Source organism: Rana temporaria, chromosome 5 (assembly GCF_905171775.1).
Source record: "Rana temporaria chromosome 5, aRanTem1.1, whole genome shotgun sequence".
NCBI classification, from domain to species: Eukaryota; Metazoa; Chordata; class Amphibia; order Anura; family Ranidae; genus Rana; species Rana temporaria.
In genome coordinates this window covers 257,818,947-257,841,496 of record NC_053493.1, presented here as the reverse complement: position 1 = coordinate 257,841,496, position 22,550 = coordinate 257,818,947, and the positions used below count along the sequence as shown (strand labels likewise).

Genomic DNA, 22,550 nt, shown 5'->3' with positions numbered 1-22,550 from the left:
TATAGGACCCTGTTACTAACTCAACATATTACACCAAGAAAACTTTTGACATCACCTGAAGAAACCTTACAAAGTGATTTATTAAATAAAGTATATTCCCATTGAACCCCAACCAGCCATATTAATTGATAACTTCTCATTTTTACCTCCCTTTTGTAAAGTCTTTGTACGTTCTCCCAGAATCACAACCCCAAAAAAAAAAAACCTTAAAGTTTTAAACTAATTTTGTTTCAGAAACAATTAAAGCATCATTATTGGGACATACAATAGTATCCCCTTTTCCATTAGAAAGGAAAACTAAACAAGTTTTAGGGAAATATTGCCAAACAAAAGCTTGGTCTACCCATGTGCAAGCCCCCCCCCCCAAAAAAAAAAATAGATCCACACGAAACCCTCACCACACGATTGGATCACTGAAGTGATCCTCCACTCAGTGGGATCGATTTACTAAATTACACTGTTCACTTTGCAAAGTGAAATTACAAAAATCGGCAAGGAAATTTTCCCCAGAGCTTAGTGAACCACCACTTCGAAAGAAAATCCACAATCAAGTCAAGAGGAAGAGAAAAAAAAACAAAAAAAAAACCCCACACGATTGCAAGGGTATTTTCCACATCCAAAGTACAATTGCACTTGCAAAGTTGTCAATTTGCCTTTCATAAATGAACCAACATATTAGGCGACTTTTAAATCAGTCGTTTAACGAATAGGCTTCCAAAATCAGGGTGTATGAATCTGGAAACATAGGCAAGCTAACACTAAAAACAAACAATGCAACAAAGATTTTTTATTGTATTTAATACAAGTGAAATTAATAGATCTTAACTGTTATAAAGCAACATAATGAATAAATAATATGCATGGAGATTCTTGTCTACAGTTACATAACACTGGCTAGTATTCTGAATACTTTAAAAAGAAATCCAGTGACATTTAGACAAATGTCCATAAAATGCTGTCTTCTTCCCTTGTATGAAATAGTTCAAGTATAAAAACCCATTACAGTGTAAAATATTCATGTTTAAGTCAAGAATAAAAATTGCCAAGTATTGCAGTTTTACAAGTCACTGTATAAAGCAGCACTTTTCTATTAAAGAAAAAAAAATAAAAAAATTGACAATATCCTACATACAAATGAAATGTATAATATACTGCTTAAAGAGGTCTTCATTGAATGGGCAAAAAAAAAAAAAAAAAAAAATTACTTATGTCATGTAAAATCCTAAAGTGTTATGGTAGGTATATTATTAAACAGTGCACATTCAGAATTTAAATAAATCCAAATCAACTTTCAGTTGAATAGATTGATATTTACTACATCTAAACTTACTTAAATAATTTATACCATGAGATGAATACATAAGGTCTTTAACGCATCTAAAGTTCCCTTCTTTAGTGCGCGCCATAGTAAAACTATCAAAATAAATAAATACCTTTCTTTCAATAAACATTACAAGTAAGGCACAGTACAATCCATTTGTTTTAAATGTAACCCTTTAAGAACTGCAACTGAAAAGTTGTACCCAACTTATAAATACTTTTGTTTAAATACTTTTAACAGAAGAGGAAAAAAAAAAAATATCACCTACAACTCAGAAACATGGGGACCTCTTTTCTTTCTTAAAAAAAAAAAATGCAGTTCTTAAAAAAAGGGTTAACACCTCTGCAAGTATCTTCCTGTTGTCGTTCACAAGCTATGAATAGGTGTAATAAATAGAAGACTGTGGTAGTAAGGGGCTGATCCCATTTCAGAATCAGAATAGCTGACACCAGCAGTTAGAGTTTCCCAAAAGCGAAACAGGATGGGGAGAGGGATTAGAATGTGACAAGCTCATCAAATACGCACAAGTGATGTGTTCTCTCCAGAACGGCCTGTTATTGATTGTCTGTACAGCTGTTGCACCCGTTCATTCCACATCACTTGTTCCATAGTTCCACTTATATAGAGGAAAGATGAGAAAATAGCTTTGGTGCCTATCCATCGTCATGTGACCAGTCGGCCATGTGCCTCCAACGCATCGATGCTAACTGCACTTTTCTCACCTACACAATTCAGTTGGTCAGTGTGAGCGTTATGTGCATTTTGTGCTTTGAACACTTTGCTTTGTACAGGCTACATATTGCTGATTGATATTTCCCTGGTTCAAACATTTGTAAAAGGAGGAAAAATATATATATTTTTTTTCTCAGATTAATAAAAGGCAGTTTTTTCCTGATGTAAAAATATATTCTGTATAGTTTATAAATTCTGACATCTTTTCAGGAAAACAAACCACAGGAGTTCCTTAATGCCTGAAAAACACACCTCCTAAAAGTAAGCTGGATGCATACTACATACAGAAGCTGGAATACTGTTATTTCTCTCTCCAAAAGAAGTTCATTTCTCCTTAAAGCCATAGAGCCAAAAGTTTGATATGGTCTCATCTATAGAAACTGGAAGGCTGAAAACAAAGAAAAAAATAATATTTGTTGAGAACTTCTTCAAAAGACTAAGTGCTACTGCATTCGGTCAGCTTGCAGCTGTTGTGGCTGATATTGGCCAAAGGCGGCAGCAGCTGCTGCAGCAGTTCCTGGAGCTGCAGCGGTAAGTGGCTGCTGAACTGCATAGCCATAGCCTGCGGTGGTCATGTATCCTGTGGCAGCTGGAGAAGCCGCATAGGGGTATTGATCGTAGGCAGCAGCAGCGGCGGCGGCAGCAGCAGAATACTGGGCATAGGCAGCTCCTGTGTAGTCAATGTATGGACTTGTAGATGTGGCAGCTGTAGGTTGCACATGTGGAATTACCATTCCTGGTTGCATAAAAGCATGAGGGTACACGTAATGTGCAGGAATCCTGAAGGACCAAAGAGAAAGGACACTTTAGTAAAACCAAATGCAAGGGTTAATACAATAAAAACTTCACCATGTGTTCATCAATTAACCCAAAATCTAATTTAGTTGTTATGTGCATAGGGTTGCCACAATAGAAAGATTTACAATTTCTACAACTGGAAACAAAAATACTCACTTTCAGTGTGTCAAAAAAGAAAATTGCATCTGGGTTCCCCCCCTTTAAATAAAAGCCATTGAGAATTTAGATGTTTAACAAAATTAGACTATCTGCGCCTCTAAAAGTCGTTTGAGATAGTAGATCTGTCCAAAAAGGTGAAGAAAGGTTTAAGTGTTGTCAATATTTATTCACATCTAGCTAGTTATCGTGGCAACCCTACCAGAAGTACTCAGACTCAGCACACATTAATCTCTGCAACCTTAGTCACCCTTAAATAAAAACCAAAAATAAAATAAAAATTGCAGGCGAAAAAAAAAAAACTTAAAGTGGTGGAAGACACAGCAGAGTCACACATTCAAAACGGTGCAGAAAACATTTAAAATGCTGTAGTGTTGAAGCTTTCCAGATGCTATGCCACACTCCATAGCATAAGGTTTAAAATATGTGTGCATCACACGGTTACAAAGATGTAAAGGTCGAATTAAATACCCGTCAACTAAACATCCAGTTTCGATTCAGCTGGTCTACTTCTCAGACAAATAAGTAATAGGAGCATTTGTGAGGGGAACTATAGAAACCTAGGGTTAGACAAAAACACCTATGTAGTTGAATGCATAAAATAAATATATTTACTGGCTTAAATATATGCAGTCGATTCGGAGAAAAAAATAAATAAACCACGCCCCACACAACCTTTCCATAGGGAGCCATGGTGGAATTTCATTGTGCATTACACAAATTTAGGGTTTCTCAAAACAGTCACCAAACATCATTCCAGATGATTGAAGTTCCCATTTAGCACTCCACCCTTGTAAAACTATCATGTCTGGGAGACTGGAACATTGTGTTACATCAGGGCAAGACCCCTTTCACACGGAGGAGTTTTTCAGGCGGTACAGAGCTAAAAATAGCGCGGCTATACCACCTGAAAAACTCCTTCACTGCCTACTCAATGTGAAAGCCCGAGGGCTTTCACACTGAGGCGATGCGCTGGCGGGAGAGAAAAAAAAAATGTCCTGTCAGCAGCCTCTTTGGAGCGGTGAGAGGAGCGGCATGTATACCGCTCCTTCCCATTTATAACAATGGGAAACCGAGGCACATTGCGGGCGGTATTAACCCTTTATCGGCCGCTAGCGGGGGTTAATACCGCACCGGTAGTGGCCGATTCCCGCGGCAATCCCGGCGGTATAACGCCGCTAAAAATACCGCCACCGTGGCTCCTGCTCCAATGTGAAAGGGGCCTTAGAGAAATCCCAAAAAGCAAGGTAAAAATGTACATAAAAGTATCGCTTTTGTCTTTGCTAAAGTTTTACAATTTACATTTTATTTCCCTCCTAAAAATGCCTATAGGCTCCAATTCTGCATCAGTTGACCCATCTTAGGCCAATTTAGTATAACAATGAAAAAAATAAAAAATAAACCCGACCACAGACACACACCCCAAGCTGCTTGTGCCCAGCTGAGTCTACTACTTAAAACTGAAATTACGGCTCGATTAATATTTTTTCTCTAATTACCCTTCAAAGTTAAAGAAGAGTTCTTAAAACTTTTAGTCACCCAATTTTCTCTCTTTTTTTTTTTAAAGGTTTAATTAGGAATTGCTGGGCCAGCCAAAGCGCCACTCCCTGCCCAAGATCTGAATTGCTTTGGGTTTTGTAGGGCATGGGGTGCATATAATACTAGCAAGTATCAAGTATGCATTCAAGTAAAATAGATCCACATATTTGTAGTCTGACTGGTTTGAGCAGTGTATGGCTCTGCCCCACTGTGCCGTTAGACAAGTCGATTGTTCATTCAGAAGAAGCTCAAGGCAGGCACGTTCTGTATTGCCAGCTTTACCTATATACATATGTATGGGCCACAATCTTGATACCAGCTTAACTTAACGTGGTTGTAAACCTCAGACATGAAATATGAACAAAGCATATCCGTCCCCCCTACAGTGTGCAATTGTCTCAATTAAGAGCACCAAGTATTATATTTGTCTGTTGCCATCTGCATAAGTCACGTCTGACAAGTTTCCCTGACACAAAAAAAAAAAAAAAAAAAAAAAAAAAAGAATTAAAAAGACTCAACTTTTCCTGTGGGGGGGGGGGGTCCTTTCCCTCCAACTAGCTCTGCGCCCCCACACTTTTCCCAACTCAGACAAGCTTTATAAAAATGTAGCACTTTGAACAGATGTAAAGAAAAAAAGGCTACAGAGCGAGGTTGGGAGGGGAAAAAATAAAAAAAAAAATTTTGAATCGAGTTGGGAGGTCAAATCAATTCAGATTTTGACCGATGCTCCGCAGACTAGGCTGAATCCTGGGAAAGGGTTGCATGCCGCGGACTAGGCCGAACACACAGCTCCTCAGGACCGTTGCGGTGTCCATCAGAAAAATAAATAAGTTCTATAAAGGGATAATGTTTGCAGCTAATCAAGGCCACCAAGACCACCATATTTCTGTGGCAGGTATTTTCAATCAGGAAGCCTATACAAATTGATGACAAAATCCTGTCAGGACTGATATGCACCCCTGGATGCCAACTGTAGGGTTCCAGACCACTACACACAAAACCATTTTAGTTTTTTTTCATAATTGCTACAATAGCTTTCTAGTTCTTAGTGGTGTAAGGCTAGGTTTCCACTATTGCAACCCCAAAGTTGCCCGACTGAAGCAATGCCTGTGTATATTTTTGAGGTCTATGGAGCTCAAGTCGCATCAAAGTAGTGCAGGGACCACTTTGAAGTCACACAGATATGAATGGTACTCATTGAAAATCATGGTGTACAGCTTGTCATGCGACTTTGCAGGCCCAAGTCACATGACAAGTCGCACTAGTGGAAACCGGGCCTAAATCTACATATTTGACGCAAGTCTTATTGAAAGATCTACATACAAATGCATACTTATGGAATAGTTTGATGCAAACCTATTGACTTTAGTGCAGCACAATTGAGGTATATATTCTTCACTAAAAATCACAGCTATAAGTGTAGTTCTTCTCAGATAAGACATGTAGGTGATATTTGAATGGATTTACTGCTACATGTGGGGCTTCTGATGAACATTACTGAGGTCAGCTGTCAATAGATTTGTGTCAGCCTGTCAGATACCGTCCCCCCCTATACCTTTTTATATAAAAATTCTTTGTATGTATACAACTCTATAGATTTCAGGATTTACAGAGTTAACTCAGGGCAAAGCAGCACTTGTCACCAGAAAATAAACCACTTGATATTGAAAACCATGAGAGGGCATTCCCTTGCCAGAATTATAAAACTATACTCTGTGATCCTTTAAATACACTTTGCCCAACTCCTGCTCCACTCTGATTGACAGGGTAAGCTGCATTTGAGCTATTTTTGAACTGCCATATGAGAAGGGGCTGAGAGTGTAAAATGTCTTTATATGGCCAAAGGAAAGACTGAGTGGTCACAGAAGTCAAGCATGTAACCTAGATAAGAGATCACTGTTCGGAATATAAATACTTGATTTGTCACTTATACCAATCATAACAATAGACTAAGCGTATGGTGGTATTACAAGTCAAACCAGAGCCCATTCGGAATGAATCACTGGTCCTGTCTGCTGAGTATAAAAACAAAATCAACTTATATGGGCACTATGAGGAAGTTAACAGATTAAAATTGTGCTTTTTTTTTTATAAAGTGACTGCCATATAGTTACTTCATGTCATTTATGACTGACACACACACACACACACACACACACACACACACACACACACTAGACCATTCAAATCCTGTATGGGCAGGCTTAATGTACCAAGTTCATCAAAAAGCGATCAACATGGGTACAACCAGCCTGACAGATTTTACATTTGATTATCTCTAGCGGCTGGTATATAATAATCATAGTTCCCCTGCCGAGAGAATACAATGGCTCAGCAGGACGGATTCCCTTGTCGGCACTATTTGTATTGATGGGACGAGCAAGTGAATCTTTCCTGCAACCCATGGTTGCAGGAAAGAAATTTGCTTTATGTGTGGCCTGCATTATTTCCTCGAAAGATCGGCTAGAATGTTTATACACCAATACAGAAATTGTTGGCTCACAAGAAAACAAAAATTAGAAAGCCCAATGAACACATGGGTTAATAAAAAGAACCAAACAAAAAAAGTGTTGCATGCAAGCTGAATAGTTCAAAAGTAAAATGTCACACCAAGAAATATCAAATCACTACAATACGGTTAAAAAAAAAAAAAAAAAAAGTCACAAGCTGCAACTTTGAAGCAGGAGCCAAAAGGGGCCCTTGGCTACTCATAGCAAAACCAACACTCCTCAACAAATAACACAAGTCAAGGCTCCCTCCCAACCCCCTCAAAAAACACAATATTCTCTAGGGCTGGAAGAAAAAAAAAAGAAAAGGGGACACACAGTTTAGCTGTGAAAACCACTTCATTGCCATCATTAAAAAGGCACACAAAACTAGGAGCTATAAAATGTACACTTTAAAAGAAAACCAACCAACCAACATACATGCATCTTTAATCACCATTTAGCTTGTTTTCTGAGTCTACTGGTAACACAGTTTAATTCCAAATAGAACTATTCCATTTCTTATCATCAAATTCTTGTCAGTTATCTTAACTGTCAACGACCCCTGTCAGATTAGAAAGAAATAGATAACATTGAGTGACACTGGAAATGACTGGTGTGCCCGGGGGTCCAATAGGTGTCCTTATACAGGAAAAGACCCTTTGACTTCTTAAAGTTGGCTGGGAACAACTAATGAGTTTACCCACAGAGAGGGCATTATATACTGAGAAATAATAAATAAAAAATTATCGGTTACATTGAAGAAAAGTTAGTAGCAAGAGGTTTTTGAGTAAAAAAAGTGAAGTAATGTTGCAGCCGATGTTCCAGCACTCTGCAGGTGGCATTTTTACATACTGACGAGAGGGGCAGATCCAGTATATTACCTACAAGGCCAGTTTATATTACTTAGACAAAACGTCATAGGCAGTGTCATCTTGTGTTTTTTCCATGCTCAAGTATTTGGTGACAATAAAAAAAAAAAAAAACCCACACGATAATGACTTACCCAAAAGGCCTCTGAATAAGTGCTGGGTGAATCTGCTGAACCCCAAATGCAAAACCTAGAGAAACATATGACAGTTATTATATGTACAATATATGCATCAAACAAGTTTTTTGTTTATTTTATTAGTAAAATAGCCACACTACAGATGGACCATACAATCCCATTTAATGGCTCTTTAGTGCCGGTTCACACAACTTCCAGTGCGACTTACGAGACTTCAAGTCGTCTCCAGAAAAAGGCAACTTTGGCTGTGGCCAATCAAATAATCAGCTCTGTGGGAGGTAGGGGGTTTGCCTGAGAAAAACATTTCCTCTTCCTGTCAAGTTGCTTCAGTTTAGACAGTGATCAGACATTGGAGGCAACTTCCATTGAAATCTATGGGTACAAGTCGCCTTGAAGAAGTACATGAACCTTTTCTGAAGTCGGAGCGACTTCAGTAATGTACATTAAGACCGCTCTCATTTACTTCAATAGAATTTCTCATGTCGGGCGACACAAGTCGGATCCCAAGTCGCGGTAGTGTGAACGGGCACTTATGGTAATCCTCTTCATTTACCAACCACTCTGTAGTATGAAGGCTTCCATGATTAAAGCGGAGCTCCACCCCAAAGTGGAACTCCCGCTGATTGGAACCCTCCCCCCCTCCGGTGTCACATTTGGACACCTTTCAGGGGGAGGGGGGTGCAGATACCTGTCTAAAGACAGGTATTTGCACCCATCTCCGGCCACAGTCTGCGGGCAGGACGTCACCTCCCGTTGTGTTCTGGGAACACTTGGCTCCCAGAGCACAGCGGGAGCCAATCAGCAGGCGCAGCGTGACTCGCGCAGTAGGGAACCGGAGCACTTCACTTCCTGGTTCCCTCACCAAGCATGGCGGTGGGAGCAGCAGAGTGACGAGCGATCGCTCGTCCTCTGCTGCGGACAGCGCTGGACTCCAGAACAGGCAAAAGTGCCGATATTAAAAGTCAGCAGCTGCAGTATTTGTAGCTGCTGACTTTTAATATTTGTTTTTCAGCGGACAGCCGCTTTAAACTTTACACTGATCAGTCATATCTTTATGACAACCGACAAGTGAACAACATTGATCACCTTGTTACAATAGGATTTTAAAGTGGGTGGGATACAGTAGGCAACCAGTTAACATGTTTCTCCAAAAGTTGGTGTTGAAAGGAGAATAAAAAAAATTATGGGCAAGTGTAAAGATCTGAGCGAGCCAAGGTAATGGCCAAAAGTGGGCAAAGGAAAGATAACTGGCAGACCGGCAAAAACTAATTGATGAAAGCTGGGAGCAGAGGCTGGCCTGTTTAGTCCATGCCAATAGAAGAGCTACTGAAGCTCAGTTTGCTGAAAAAGTTAATGCTGGTTCTGATAGAAAGGTGCCAGAACATACAGTGCATCACAGGTTGTTGTGTATGGGGCTGCATAGCCAGTAAGACTGCCCATCCTAACGCGTGTCCACAGCCAAGTGTGCCTAGAACGGGCATGCGAGCATCAGAACTGAACCTCAGAGCCATGGAAAGAGGCCTGGTCTGATGAATCATTTTCTTTTTTTACAAAATGTGGATTGCCAGGTGTGTGTTGCTTACCCAGGGGAAGATAGAACCAGGATGCACCATGGTAAAAAGGCAAGCCAGCAGAGGCTTTGGGCAATGGTCTTGGGTCCTGCCATTCATGTGTATACTATTTTGACAAGTACCACCTACCTAAACCCTATTGCTGACCAAGTATAACCATCATGGAAACTATTTTTAGTAGAACACTCCCTGCAAAAATTATTCAAGAATGGTTTGAGGAACACAGAGTTTGAGGAAGTTGACCTGGCCTGCACATCTCAATCCAAACATTTGTGGGACATGCTGGAATAACAAGTCTGAGCCACAAGAGGTTCCACCTTGCAGTTTTCAGGACTTAAAGGATCTTAGGACTTGATGCCAGATACCACACAGCATACCTTCGGAGGTCTAGTGGAGTCCATGCCTTGACCGGTCAATGCTGTTTTGGCAGCAAAAAGGGGGATCTATTCAATATTAGGTGGCTTGCTAAAGTTATGGATGATCAGTGTATGTCCAATCAGATAAACCCCAACACCATTAATGAACATATTAAAAATGGAATTCAGGAGCGATTTGTCCAGTCCAGCAGCCAACTCCAAAACCTCAAGTTAGGTGCCAGCTGTAATATTTAGGGAGCATTGGCTGCCTGGCTCCTGGCATTTGTCCAGCCCTGCTTTACACCACAAAGTAGCCAGAAGTAAACATTACACAATCATTGGTAACCTGTGTGGCCAGTTTTAAAATGTATAGAAAATCCCCATACCTGGCTGCATTATGCGGGGCTTGGCTCCCAGGTATGCAAGGTTCACATTAGCCTTCCTCCCATCAATTATTGGATTTGGATCTTTACATGCCCTTTCTGCGGCAGCTCTGTCAGCCATTGTAACCTAGAACATAAAAATTCTGAATTACAACACAAGAAAAAAAAAAAAACACAACACACCATCTAAATGGTAGATTATTCCACATCCATATAAAAAGCTAGTAATTAGCATTTCCAAGTATTTGTTATAATAAACTGCTTATATTATCTTAAGCCTTATGGAGCTCGAATGCTTATTATGGATGCAACTCAAAGAATGACTTTGCCAAAAATGAGTCATACGAGGAAAACGACCTTTCAAGTACACTTGCAGTTTCACTTTAGCAGACGCTTTTCACATGTTATCTACAGGCCTTTTATCAAGAGACAGCAGAAACATGACAACCATATGACTTGTATAAACAGCACAGGCTTGCATATTCATTAGAAGGCTCTTGGGTGGGACTGAAGTTAGAGCAGCATTTATCAGCTTTTTTAAAAAGGAGAAACCCCTAAAATAACCAACTTTCAAGTTTTAGGGAACCTCTGCTAATAATTACTATATCTACTGTACATTAGTACCAACAGTAGGCTGATGTACAAGATTAATAGGAAAAGGGAATGTGCAAGACATCCTGAGCGGCTCCGACAGGTTTACAGCAATATAAAAATAGAAAGGAAACTGAAAAAATGTGCCCAAAATTGGTGGTCAGTGGAGAAGGGCTCTCTTAGGATGGCTGTGCACAATCAGACCAATTCCTCACACAATTGGACAATATAGTTGAAACCAAGTTCTCAAACAGCAATAGAGGGGGAATTCATCAAACCTGGAGAAGGCAAGCTGCTCATGGCACCCAATCAGCTTCCTCAGATAGTCCCGCTTCACACATATGCGATGTGGGAACCAGCGCGATTCCTTTGCGGGTTCCCGCATCGCAGGTCACACTGCCCTCTGCGGGTATCAATATAATGGAAGTGATACCCCCAGATCGGTTCACAAATTGCAGTGCCAACTGTCAAATGGTACATGAATCAGATTGCAAGCGTGTTCACACCCATGCAATCAGATTCCAGTGCGGACCAAAAAAGGGTCCTGCGCCATTTTGGTGCGAATGTGATTTGTATGGTTGAATTTGCATTGCATAGACATTGCATGTGATCTGCACAGCAAAACTGAGCAAATCACATGCGATGTCTGTCAACACTAGTGTGAGCCGTGCCTTAAAGTGATTGTAAGGTTTTTTGTTATACCCAACTGCTCTGTGCAAGGGCGAGTCCTGCTGTGTCAATGGACGCAGCAGGTCTTGCAAGCGTGCCAGCACAGTTGCCCCTTGGAAAGCGGCTCTCCGTGGGGGCACCAGATGAAGGAGTGCCCCTTAGTAAAGCGGCTCTCCGTGGGGGCACCTGGTGAAGGAGCCAGGAGTTCCGCCGGGGCACTCCTCATCTGGTGCCCCCACAGAGAGCCGCTTTCCAAGGGGCAACTGTGCTGGCACGCTTGCAAGACACACCCTTGCACAGAGCAGTTAGGTATAACATGTTATTAACATAATGAGTCCTGCTGCTGCATTCATTGACACAGACAGCAGGACTCAGCCCTGCCCTCATCTCAGTTTTTTTTTTTTATTGACAGCAGCGAGAGCCAACGGCACCTGCTGCTATCAATCTATCCAATGAGGACAGAAACAGTGGCTGGAGTCACTGGAACGGACGGGCTCAGGTAAGAAAAAAAAAAAGGGGGGGTTGCTCTGTGGGCAGCTGCAACACAGAAGATTTTTCACCTTAATGCATGGGTCTTCAAACTACGGCCCTCCAGTTGTTCAGGAACTACAATTCCCATCATGCCTAGTCATGTCTGAATGTCACAGTTTTACAATGCTTCATGGGATGTGTAGTTCTGCAACAGCTGGAGGGCCGTAGTTTGAGGATCCCTGCATTAAGGTGAAAAACATGGAGACTTTAAAACTTTTAAAATGAAAGCCATTTCGTTACTATGCCCCGCTGCTCTAGTTTTGATAACATTTCCCTCACCATGTTCAATTTCTCTGAAATTATTCTGATCAATGTGGACAGAAAGCCGATCATAAGAAAGTAGAACGATATGATTGTTAAGTGCGACATACAGACCTTTACTATGAAGATTTAAATCAGATTTTATGACACACCAAAGCCATTTAGAAGCTGCCAAACAGTTAATGACATCTCAGGACAATGGAAACCTGACCATGCTACAGAGAATTCAGCAATTCTAAGATGATGGTGGTGTCAGTCATGATTAGGAAACAGACAGTACCTGCCTATAGTGAGATTATTAAACCGTGATTGGAGGTGAACCCTCCCTCCAATGCTGGAGGGCACAGGCTGGATCTAGGGAGGGCGTTTCCTTGCCATTGTTGGCTGCATTGCCAGGGCTGTAGGTAAAGTAGGTGGGGGCTACTTTCCATATCCACAATTAGTTTCCGTTTGACCCGGGGCTGTTCACAAGACTCTTCCACCTGCTTTAACAGCTCTGCAGCCCTACCTGATTTAGCATCAAAGATCTGAAAGCCATCACATGACCCTGGTGTCCATGCAACTACAGGAACAACAGCAGCTGATAATAGGTAAACCGCAAGATTTAACCCTTGCAGCCCGACTTCATATCCCTTCCAGAATTCCACAGGAGACAGACGCAACTATTAGTGTTGTAGTTACTCCGTTTCTATTTGGATTATCAAGTTGGAAGCAATCACGCATGGTTTACCGCTGAACAGTAGGGAACGATCTGCTGAGCAAGGCTGCGGACACACAGGCAAAGTTTTTACGCTGCTACAAATCACCAATGCCTGCGAATTATTCGCTAAAGACACTCGCAATTTACTACAGCCCTGGAATATAAAGCCCTCTCTGAAATTGTAGCCAACCATAGAGATTGCAATATCGCATAGAAAAGCCAATTTTTGTTCTACAGATTTTGCTACCGAGACAAAATGCTGATGCATCTAGGATCACTGAACCTCTACAAGGTTTCCATTACTATAGAAAATTAGGAGTTTCTCAGGGGACAATTTACTAACAAAGTGAGGGGAGTTGCTGCAAAAAATAAATAAACCTGTGTGTCAGGCCAAGGCTGGCCATACATTATACAATTTTCCTTTAGGATTTACCATACAATATAGCTTTTCAATAAGCAGGCCTTTGCACTACATAATTCAAGGTAAATCCAATGCAGAGATGCGCAATAAGCGGACCTCCAGCTGTTGCAAAACTACAAGTCCCATCATGCCTATGCTTGTGGCTGTCAGAGTCTTGCTATGCCTCATGGGACTTGTAGTTCTGCAACAGCTGGAGGTCTGCCAATTACATATCCCTGATCTAATGGAAATTGTATAATGCATAGCCAGCACAAGACCACACACTTGACAATCTGATTGCACAATCCCCTTAAGATCCACCATCAACTATGTAGTACAAGGGCCTGTCTTACTGGATACAGCAGGGGTCTTCAAACTGTGGCCCTCAGGAACTACAAGTCCCATCATGCCTAGTCATGTCTGAATGTCAGTGTGTTACAATGCCTCATGGGATGTGTAGTTCTACAACAGCTGGAGGGCCGTAGTTGGAGGATCCCTGGGATACAGACTGAATGGGCCATTTAGGTCTGTCCTCATACAATCTGACTGTAGAATGCCCAGTTGGGCAAATTTTTGTACTGCCACCATGCTACTAAAAACTGCCATTGATGCCGTTGTATGTAAACTGAGTGGTTTATGTTAATACTGGGAGGTCAGCGGATACCAACTGTAATATTGACCCCCCCATGATCATTCCTTGTCTATTGGAATTTTCAAATTCTCGTATGTAAAACCCCTAAACTCTGAAAGCAAAGAAAATTGCCATTGGTCAACAGTTATCGATTGCTGCACATTATAAATACAGAGCATTGCGTGATGAACTGCTCCTACACTCAGTTGTCCACAGCGATCGATCAGCTATTGACCGCAGCAGTACATTTGCACTGTGTGGGCCCAACCAATGAGAACAGACCAGGAGATAGGCAATTCAACAGCTGCCAATAGTGTAACACCGATCGCCAAGAACATTGTTTTAATTTGCAGGAGTAAGCCTAACTGATCCCCGGGATGGCATGTTTAATTCTGAACCTGCGAATCCCAATCAATAGAAAACTGATCAAACGTACCTTCCTATTGATTGGAGCACCCAGGATCAGGACTAAACACACGTTCCTTTTCTGGTGATCAGTTTTCTATTATTGCTTTTAATTCCCAGATTTACACCTGCGTTCTTGTTGATTGGTTTCACGACGATTGGTATTCTCAGGCTTACCCTTATATATTTATGGTGATCAATTTTATTATTGATTGGGATTCTCAAGATTACATTTATATTACTGGTTATATTAAGGATTGGGATTCCCAGGACCAATAAAGAATATAAAACTGATCACGGGCACAGCAGGTTTAATCCTGAAAATTGCAATCATAACCATTTGATCCTGAAAATCTCAATCAATAATAAACTGGATCAAAAAGTTTAGGCTGAGAAATCCAAACCCAGTACTTTAAAACTGACCAGGAAGGCATGTTTATTCCTGGCCCTGGGAGTTCCAATCAAGAATCTGGGGGAAAATGGGTTTGATCCCGGGAATATCAATATAAATTGATCACCAGAAATATAGGATCTGATACTGAGAATCCCAATCAATATTACAAAAATGGATTACCAGGGAGGAGTTTATTGCTGGCCTTGGGAATCCCAATCAACAACATATCCTGGGAATGTCATTTAATATAAAATTGATTACTGGGAAGGTATGTTTGTGGCCCTGGGAATCCCAATAACCAGAAATATAGGATCTGATACTGAGAATCCCAATCAATAATACAAAAATGGATTACCAGGGAGGAGCTTATTGCTGGCCTTGGGAATCCCAATCAACAACATATCGTGGGAATGTCATTTAATATAAAATTGATCACTGGGAAGGCATGTTTGTGGCCCTGGGAATCCCAATAATAACCAAGAATATATTTTTGATCCTGGAAGATCAATGATATAAATTGATCACCAGAACTAGTGCTTGATCCTGAGAATCCCAATTAATGATATAATCAGGAATACGGGTTTGATCCTGATCAATAGTATAAAATTGATCACTGGGAAGGTATGCATTTCTGGCCATGGGAAACCAGATCAATAACATAACAAGGAATATAGGTTTGATCCTGGGAAAACCAACAGCATAATAACGATCAACAGGAAGGTAAGTTTATTTCTGTCCCTGGGAAACAACGAGGAATATAGGTGCGATACTGAGAATTCCAATCAATAAATATATTGATCATCAGGAATGTATATGTGTATAGCCCTATGTATCGCAATCTAGAACATAACCAGGAATATAGGTTTGATCCCAGAAACCCCAATCAATAGTATAAAACTGATCACTGGGAAGGTAGGGTTATTCCTGGCCCTGGGAGTCCCAACCAATAACATAACCAGAAATACAAGTATATAGGTTTGATATTGGAAATCCCAATCAATAGTATAAAATTGACCACCAGTAAGGTGTGTGTATTTCTGGACCTAAGAATCTCAATAGAGAACATAACCAGGAATATAGGTTTTGGGTTTCTGGGAATCCCAATCAATAGTATACAATTGTTTACTGGGAAGGTAGGTGTATGCCTGGCCCTGGGAATCCCAATCAATAGTATACAATTGATCACTGGGAAGGTAGGTGTATGCCTGGCCCTGGGAATCCCAATCAATAGTATACAATTGATCACTGGGAAGGTAGGTGTATGCCTGGCCCTGCGAATCCCAATGAATAGTATACAAGTGTTTACTGGGAAGGTATGTGTATTCCTGGCCCTGGGAATCCCAATCAATAACAACCAGGAATATAGGTTTGATCCGGAGAATGCCAATCAATAGTATACAATTGATCCAGCAAAGGTATGTTTATTTCTGACCCTGGGAATCCCAATCAATACTATATAATTGATCACTAAAAAGTCAGGAATTCCTGGCCCTGGGAATCCCAATCAATAACATAACCAGGAATATGGGTTTGACCCTGAGAATGCCAGTCAATAGTATACAATTGATCCAGGAAAGGTTTGTTCATGTCTGACCCTGGGAATCCCAATCAATAGTATAACATTGATCACTAGGAAGGTACGGCCCTGGGAATCCTAATCAATAACATAATACAGGTTTGATCCTGGGGACCTCAATGAATGAGCAGGAAGGTAGGATGGATGAGGTGCCATGCCTGTGTGCCCGGTGCCCAGCCGGGGTGGGTATAGAGAACTTACAAAGCCATATCCCCGGGATTTGCCGGTCTGTCGGTCGGTGATGACCACCGCCTCCTCGATGTCCCCGAACACCTCGAAGTACTTCCTGAGGCTGGAGTCGGTGGTGTGGTAGGGAAGCCCCCCTACGAAGATCTTGGTGTAGGTGGTGTCCTTCTGGGTGGTGTGCATCTTCGGGGCTCTGTCCGGCTCCCTCCTCTCTCCGGTCCTCGGTGTCTCTGTGGGTGTCTATGTCGGTGTCTCTGTACACACACACCTTCCCTGGGCTCAGGAGACGCTCTCACTCATACACCGGCAGCTGAGGAGGAGCGGGGCGGCGCTTCCCTTTGTGCGGGGTCTATGAGGTAGTACGAAGGGGCTCCGCAGGGTGTCCCGCACTCCCGGCTTACTGCGAGCCTCTCACGGAGAACTAATACCAGCACACTGACTGACTGGCCCGCTCCTTCTTCCCTGGGCATTATGAGCGGCCGGCCGGGAGGGAGTCTCCTCCCCTGAGAGGGGCGGGCTATAGATGCCCCGCCGCCGCCCATTGGCTGCCCTTGCACCTGCTGCATATTTCCCCGGGCGGGCAGCTGCTCACAACAGCTGGAGAGACGTGAGCCGGGCCCCCCTTTGTCTCCGGAGAGATGGGGGGGGGAGGGGGATCTGGTTACCCGCAGAGCGTGTGTGCCCCACTGCCGCTCACCTCCCAGGGAGGCTCCATGATAATGAGGGCTGATAATGTGCACACGGCCCGCTAGAGGGAAGTACACAGCCACCAGCAACACACAACTTTCTGCCTTCTCTATAGAGGAGCCCCAGGATAGAGGAGTGAGGGTGCAAGAGAGTTCACATCCCATCACTTTCATCATCTCCCTTCCCCATCAAATTCCTTCAAACTCAGTCCATTGACCAGGGTGAAAAAACGATCGAACGCGCTGCGTCCATCGGCAGCGCTCATATACTTTTCTTTTTTCCTAAATGTGATCATTTTTCCATCAGATGATGAAAACAGACATACGATAATTTGCGTTCTTCAAATATCAAGCAAAATCCATTTCCCCCTCCGTAGGTTATCGGTTGATTGCGTCAGTGGCGTCACTAGAGTTGGTGTCACCCAGTGCGGTAAAACATGGCGTCACTAGAGTTGGTGTCACCCAGTGCGGTAAAACATGGCGTCACTAGAGTTGGTGTCACCCGGTGCGGTAAAACATGGCGTCACTAGAGTTGGTGTCACCCGGTGCGGTAAAACATGGTGTCACTAGAGTTGGTGTCACCCAGTGCGATAAAACATGGCGTCACTAGAGTTGGTGTCACCCGGTGCGGTAAAACATGGTGTCACTAGAGTTGGTGTCACCCAGTGCGATAAAACATGGCGTCACTAGAGTTGGTGTCACCCAGTGCGGTAAAACATGGCGTCACTAGAGTTGGTGTCACCCGGTGCGGTAAAACATGGTGTCACTAGAGTTGGTGTCACCCAGTGCGGTAAAACATGGCGTCACTAGAGTTGGTGTCACCCAGTGCGGTAAAACATGGCGTCACTAGAGTTGGTGTCACCCGGTGCGGTAAAACATGGTGTCACAGTATGGTGTTTAGCGGTGCGTAGGGCCGCCGTTGGAAAATTGGTTGAAGCAACGGAAACCGCGTGACCAACATACTTCATATTCCCGTCGCACACGTTCCTGGATGAGCTCTCAAAGTTTGGGTGCTGCAGCGACAACCATCTGGAAACTGATTAAAGTCATAAAGTAGATATTTGCCAGCACACCATGGATCGACACAAAGTTGCGTCCAAACGCCCAGTACACACGATGAGAAAATCGGAAGAAAAATACCGCTTGGGGAGCGATCGTCCCATAATCTGATCATTGGTACACAGCTTTCGAGAGCCAATCAAAACAGTTCATGCACAATTACGGACAAACATGACATTTTCTCGTATGATAACAGAATGAACGATTTTCATTTACCCCTTCCCGACTGGCCCACGCAGGGCGGGCAGGCCGCCGCCTTAGCTGTGCTCTATTTGTCACAGCACAAGCTGATCAGCAGGTGCCAGACAATCATTTATCAATCATTGATCGACTCCTTCATTCAGGGAAGGGAGCTCTGTGTTGTAAACAACACAGAGCTCCAAACACTGACAGGCGATCTTCCTGATTTTTTTTTTTATTCCTTGCAAAGCAGTCACTGATCACCGCCATTAGGCTGCATTCACACCTAGACGTATGTTACCGCGGCGTATTTTGCCGCGACAAAACGCGGTAAAATACGCCGCGGTAACATACACAGGAGGGGTGACAACATTGTCAGCTATGGCCGAACGCCGAAAGCCGCCTGAAAAAAAGGTCCGGGACTTGTTTTCAGGCGGCAGGCGTACGGCGTTCGGCGTGGAGATGTGAACCATCTCCATAGCCGACAATGTAAACTCACCCCTCCAGCGTATCAGGGGTTGCTGCGGCGTCGCGCTTCAGGCGTATATACGCCTAGGTGTGAATGGGCACTTACTAGTAATACAAAAAATATATAAAAAATCCAGACACTTTTACGCAAACCAAATAATATACACTTATTGGGATTTTTTTTTTTTTTTTACCAAAGCTGTAGCAGAATAATTTTTTTTAATTGGATATGTTTCATGGCAGAAAGTGAAAAATATTGTTTTGGTTTTTTTTCTCAACATTTTCCATCTATTTTTCTTTTCAATATTTTTTTTATATTTTTATATTGTTTATTAAATTTTGAAAAAATTTCCATCTATTTTACATTATATCGCAAAAACAAAACAAACAAACAGTAGTGACCAAATACCATCAAAAGAAAGCTCTATTTGTGTGAAATGAAATGATAAAAATGTCACTGGGTACAGTGTTGCATGACCAGTTAAATTAGCGCAGTGCTGACTAGAAAAAAATGGCCTGGTCATGAAGGGGGTAAAATCTTCCGGAGGTCAAGTGGTTAACCAGTACAATAATCGTCCGCAAAAAATTGAGTGACCAATACTGTACATACTTAGAAACAAAAGGACACATTCAGGGCCGCCATCAGGGGGGTACAGGCATTAGACCTGTAAGGGGCCCGAATGTTCCCAGGGGCCCGGACGCCCCCCCTTCTAAGCTCACGGCTGAGAGGAGAAAACATTCATTTCTGTAGTCCCCCCCTCTCATGTCGCAGCGAGAGGAGAGAAAACACTTTCAGTTTGAGGTGAGTGAGATGGCAGCACCCCCCCCCCCCTGGTTCTCTGTTCCAGGGGGCCCCTGCCTGGAGCTGTCCGAGGGGCCCCAACATTTCTAATGCCTGCCCTGAACACCTTATATCACAATACGACACAACACATTACCTCCTCGTATTCTGTTTTACAAGGATTTTTGTAGCTCTAGTAACCTATTCGTTTTCAATATGAGACTAGCATTTTAAAGATATCCATACTCCCTGCAGCCACCACCAATTGTGGGAGAGAGTTCCACATCCTTATTGCCCTAACAGTGAAGAACCCTACACAGTTTAAGGTTAAACCGCTTCTCCTCCAGTCTCATTGTGTGCCCCTGTGTCCTTTTACACTCCCTAGGATTGAAACGTTTATTTCCTATGCTGGGATCCCCATTGAGATATTTGTAGATCGCTATCATGTCCCCTCTCAAGCGTCTCATCTCCAGCGAGAATACATTTAGGGCCAGATCCACGTACCCGAGCGCATCGTTGCGTCCGGCGTAGCGTATCTCTGATACACTACGCCGCCGTAACTTACAGCGTAAATTCCTGATCCTGAAAGAATTTGCGCCGTAAGTTATGGCGGCGTAGTGTAACTTTGGCGGCGTAAGGGCGCGCAATTCAAATGGATGTGATGGAGGCGTGTTTTATGTAAATTCGTCTTGACCCGACGTAATTGACGTTTTTTTTTAACGGCGCATGCGCCGTCCGTGGGGGTATTCCAGTGTGCATGCTCGAAATGAACCCGCAACAAGCCGTGACGTTACGACGTGAACGTCATTCTACGCAAAGCCCTATTCGCGAACGACTTACGCAAACAATGTAAAAAATTCAAAATTCGACGCGGGAACGACGGCCATACTTAAAGCGGGGGTTCACCCTATCGACGGGAAAATTTTTTTTTTTTTCTTTTACCTTAAAATCAGGCATTGTAGCGCGAGCTACAGTATGCCTGTCCCGTTTTTTTTAGCCCCATACTCACCTTGTAGTCGTCCATCGAAGATACCGGGGAATGGGCGTGCCTATGGAGACGGAGGATGATTGACGGCCGGCTCTGGCGCGTCACGCTTCTCCGGAAATAGCCGAAATAGGCTTGGTCTTCACGACGCGTGCGCATAGCCTGTGCGCAGGCGCCGTGAAGAGCCGAGACCTACTCCGGCTGTCTTCGGGGAGAGTGACGTGCCAGGGCCGGCCGTCAATCATCCTCCCTCTCCATAGGCACGCCCATTCCCCGCGGGAGCCGAAATCTACGATGGACGACTACAAGGTGAGTACGGGGTTAAAAAAATCGGGACAGGCATACTGTAGCTCGCGCTACAATGCCTGTCTCGATGGTAAAATGTGTCGGGGGGGGGGTGAACTACCGCTTTAACATTGAGTATGCCTCATATAGCAGGGGTAACTATACGCCAAAAAAAGCCTTACGGAAACGACGTAAAAAAAAGCGCCGGCCGGACGTACGTTTGTGGATTGGCGTATCTAGCTAATTTGCATACTCGACGCGGAATTCGACGGAAGCACCAACTAGCGGCCAGCGTAAATATGCACCTTAGATCCAACGGCGTACTAAGACGTACACCAGTCGGATCTAACACAGCTTCAGGCATATCTTGTTTTGTGGATACAAAACAAAGATACGCCAGAGCAAACTAGAAGTTACGTGGCGTATCAATAGATACGCCAGCGTAACTTCTTTGAGGATCTGGCCCTTAGTGTTTGCTGCCGTTCCTCATAATTAGGGTCCTCCAGTCCCAATTAGTTTTGTTGCCCTTCTTTGGACTCTCTCCAGCACATCCCTTTGGAGGACTGGTGACCAGAACTGAATGGAAAAATCCATATGAGGTCTAACCAGTTTTATAAAGTGGCAGAATTATAGTTTTGTCCCTGGAGTATATCCCTTTTTTATGCATGCTAATATTCTGCCTGCTTTGGTACTAGGGATGAGCTTCGAGTTCGAGTCGAACTCATGTTCGACTCGAACATTGCCTGTTCGCCGAACAACGAACAATTTGGGGTGTTCGTGGCAAATTCGAAAAGCCACGGAACACCCTGTAAGGCCCCGTACACACGACCAAACATGTATGCTGAAACTGGTCCGCGGGACAGTTTCAGCATACATGTTCGGTCATGTGTAGGCGCGAGTGGGCCGAATTCCAGCAAACATTTGCCCGCCGGGCCTTTTCCCAGCGGGCAAATATTCCTGGACGTGTTTTAAAACCGTCCGCTGGAATCCTGCCCGCTCGGACATGTACGGTCGTCAGTACAGACCTACCGTACATGTCCGAGCGCCCGCCGTCCCTCGCATGCGTCGAATGACTTCGACGCATGCGTGGAAGCCTTTAAATGGCAGGCCCGCCCACGTCGCCGCGTCATCGTCGCGGCGACGACGCGGACACGCCCCGCGTAGTGTTTACGCGCGGACTTCTGTACGATGGTTAGTACAACCAACGTACAGAAGCCCTCTGGCAGGCATGTACGGTGAAAACGGTCCGACGGACCGCTTTCATCGTACATGTTTGCTCGTGTGTACCGGGCCTTAAAGTTTATGGGAGAAATCTAAAGTGCTAATTTTAAAGGCTAATATGCAAGTTATTGTCCTAAAAAGTGTTTGGGGACCTGGTCCTGCCCCAGGGGACATGTATCAATGCAAAAAA

The 22,550-nt window shown here is 43.3% G+C and overlaps 1 protein-coding gene across 1 annotated transcript; it reads right to left on the bottom strand.

The window, feature by feature from the left end:
• Nucleotides 1-768: 768 nt before the first annotated feature.
• RBM24 (RNA binding motif protein 24) lies at nt 769-17,174 on the bottom strand. The gene is made up of 4 exons (XM_040353763.1): nt 16,711-17,174; nt 10,355-10,478; nt 8,039-8,093; nt 769-2,833 (listed from the first exon to the last, which is right to left on the bottom strand). Exons 1-4 carry the CDS (start codon nt 16,876-16,878, stop codon nt 2,497-2,499), a joined length of 684 nt encoding a protein of 227 aa, XP_040209697.1. The 5' UTR covers nt 16,879-17,174; the 3' UTR covers nt 769-2,496.
• Between the last annotated feature and the right edge of the window lie 5,376 nt (nt 17,175-22,550).